The sequence below is a fragment of the Triticum aestivum genome, chromosome 3D (assembly GCF_018294505.1).
Source record: "Triticum aestivum cultivar Chinese Spring chromosome 3D, IWGSC CS RefSeq v2.1, whole genome shotgun sequence".
NCBI classification, from domain to species: Eukaryota; Viridiplantae; Streptophyta; class Magnoliopsida; order Poales; family Poaceae; genus Triticum; species Triticum aestivum.
In genome coordinates, this window is record NC_057802.1 from 104,197,406 (window position 1) to 104,199,840 (window position 2,435).

A 2,435-nucleotide genomic window follows, 5' to 3' on the forward strand; every position below is an offset into this window, starting at 1 on the left:
ATTGCAAAAAACATCGACATTGAAGGCTAGGGTTGTGGAAACCACAATTCTACGGATTTGTGCCAAAAATCACTAATTCTAAGCCTGATTTTTTTTTGCAAAAAACACTAGTCGGCAGCTTAGGCCGTTTTGAGCATGATTATGACAGGTGGGTCCCGCTAGACAGGGTGATGTGGCAAAAAAGAAAAAAGAATTACATCCTGATATAATTTTATTTTGCAAAAAGACCCCTGAAAAAAAGCAATAGGGTCCTCCACGCCGGATCACGTCGCTGCAGTAGTCCATGGGCAGGGGCGCCGCCGTTCGCGAGGTTGAACTCGGCCAGCCAGCGCACGGGGGAGGGGGGGTGCTGCCTGGGTGCTGCTCGGCCGGCGCAGGGGAGCTGCCTCTGCTCCGGCCAGCGCAGGGAGACGCAGTGGAGCTGCGGCTCGGCCGGCGCAGGGAGTTGCTGCTGCTTCGCCGGCGCAGGGAGTTGCCTCTGCTTGGCCGTCGCATGGGGATGCGCGGTGGAGCTACTGCTCGTGGCCCGGCGGCCTCGACCCGCACGTCGGCGCGCTCGAGCTCCACCAGCTCGGACGTCAGTCAACGACGACGACGGTTGGCGGGGCGCGGCTTGCGTGGCCGGGAGGAAGCGGGTATGCAGTGGCGCGACGGATTACGTCCGATTCCGGCTGGCGGCGGAGCTTCGCATGGTCCAACAGCAATGGCGGAGCTCTACTCGTGGCTCATGGCACTCTCCTGTTAGATTTTGAGGGACGCGACCTTATCCTCTTCCTTTTCTTTTTGAAAGATAAGATGACCTTATCCTCTTTTACATTTTTACAATTTAGTCTATACTATTTTGTCTATTTGCGAACCGTTATTTCATGCCACATCACCCTGTTCAGTGGGTCCCATCTGTCATAAACGAGCTTAAATTGAGCCAATTAGACAACTAGTGTTTTTTGCAAAAAAAATTAGGCTTAGAATTAGTGGTTTTTGGCACAAATCCATAGAATTATGGTTTCTGCAACCCTAGCCTTCAATGTTGATATTTTTTGCAATTCACTCCTTCGCGTATCTCCACTAGCACAACGTGGTCGCAGCCAACATCACCGGGGTGTCATCGATCTCTTCATGTCGCCATGGATGAAAGTGAAGAACGAGCCTGACTGCAAAGTGACGCCTCGCGCGTCGTCGCTTGGGAAGAAGAGGAAGGTGGGGGAGAACCGTGCGGACGGCGAGAGCTCGGCGTCAGACCCCTCTTGCCTGTCGGGCTTCTCCGGCCCCTGGTTGTCGCCGCCCGCGACAAGCAAAGATGGTGACTGGAAGGCAGCGAGGCGGCTGCTGCAGGGCACCGTCACGCCGTCGCGGGAGCGCGAGCTCGCCGCGTCCAAGCCGGCCAACGTTGTCGCCTCAAGCTACGTGTCACTGCTCCAGGTGAGCTCCTTGTTCCGTGTGCATTATTCTTGGATGATTTGTTGTTCTGGATTGATCGATCGACATGGTGCCATACATGCTGGGGCGCAGACGGCGAACGAGGTGACCTTCTCGCTTACGCTCTGGAGTTGGAGGACAAGTACTAGCCAAATGCTTGTTTGCTGTTGGCTCCTTGACATTTTGATGCCTCTGCTCCTCGAGTTCTATGTCCGATGACTGCTGCATGCATGCACTTGGACGATAATACTAGTATGAGCTCGACGAGACGACCAAGGCGGCCGCGGCGCGGGAGGAGCTGTGCAGGAAAATGAAGGCGTGGGAGTGCGACACCGCCGAGGCGGACGCGCTGCGGGCGGAGCTACGCAAGGCCAAGGCCGTGCTCACTGAGACCAAGGCGGATGCGGGGATTGCGGCGGCGGCAGCGCGTGGGCTCCGGGAGGAGTTGGACACGAAGCAGAAGCAACGGGTTAATTAGACATGATGGCAGGGTGTTTTTTGCAAAACTGCAGGCAAAGGCCGGTCCACCCACTTGGCTGCCACTTGTCGTGCTGTGATAGGCCTAGGACCAAATCGTCACCTCCAATACAAGTTGGGGTATGATGGAGTTGCATTTTACAAGTTTGAGACTAAATCATCACATTCCCTGCAAGTTGGGGTACCTGAGGTGCTTTTACCTTTTTTCTTACTGCAAAATTCCTCTTACGTGTTTACTAAAAGTGCACGTGTCGTCCTGTTGGTTGGCTGCCGCTAGCCCGCTACGTAGGTTGCATCTGGATGCCGCCGCTTCATGCGTACACCGTTTGATATTTTTTGCTGAGGTCGGTTGCTAGCCTATAAATAGGGGGATTAGCTATCAGTTTGTTTCATGTTCTCGGATCGTGCTCTCCCCCTCGAGGTGCGCCGTGATGCCCGTGCTCCTCGCCGTCGTGGTCGCCCATGTACGACCCGTAGTGGGATTTCTGGTGCTGGTCGTATTGGTCGCGCTGGCGTTGATGGTTCTCATGGTTCTGTACGTG

General features: G+C 55.0%; 1 protein-coding gene across 1 annotated transcript; it reads left to right on the forward strand.

The window, feature by feature from the left end:
* Positions 1-287: 287 nt before the first annotated feature.
* Positions 288-1,975, forward strand: LOC123074267 (uncharacterized). The gene is made up of 2 exons (XM_044497157.1): positions 288-1,419; positions 1,510-1,975. Exons 1-2 carry the CDS (start codon positions 1,000-1,002, stop codon positions 1,633-1,635), a joined length of 546 nt encoding a protein of 181 aa, XP_044353092.1. The 5' UTR covers positions 288-999; the 3' UTR covers positions 1,636-1,975.
* The last annotated feature ends 460 nt before the right edge of the window (positions 1,976-2,435 follow it).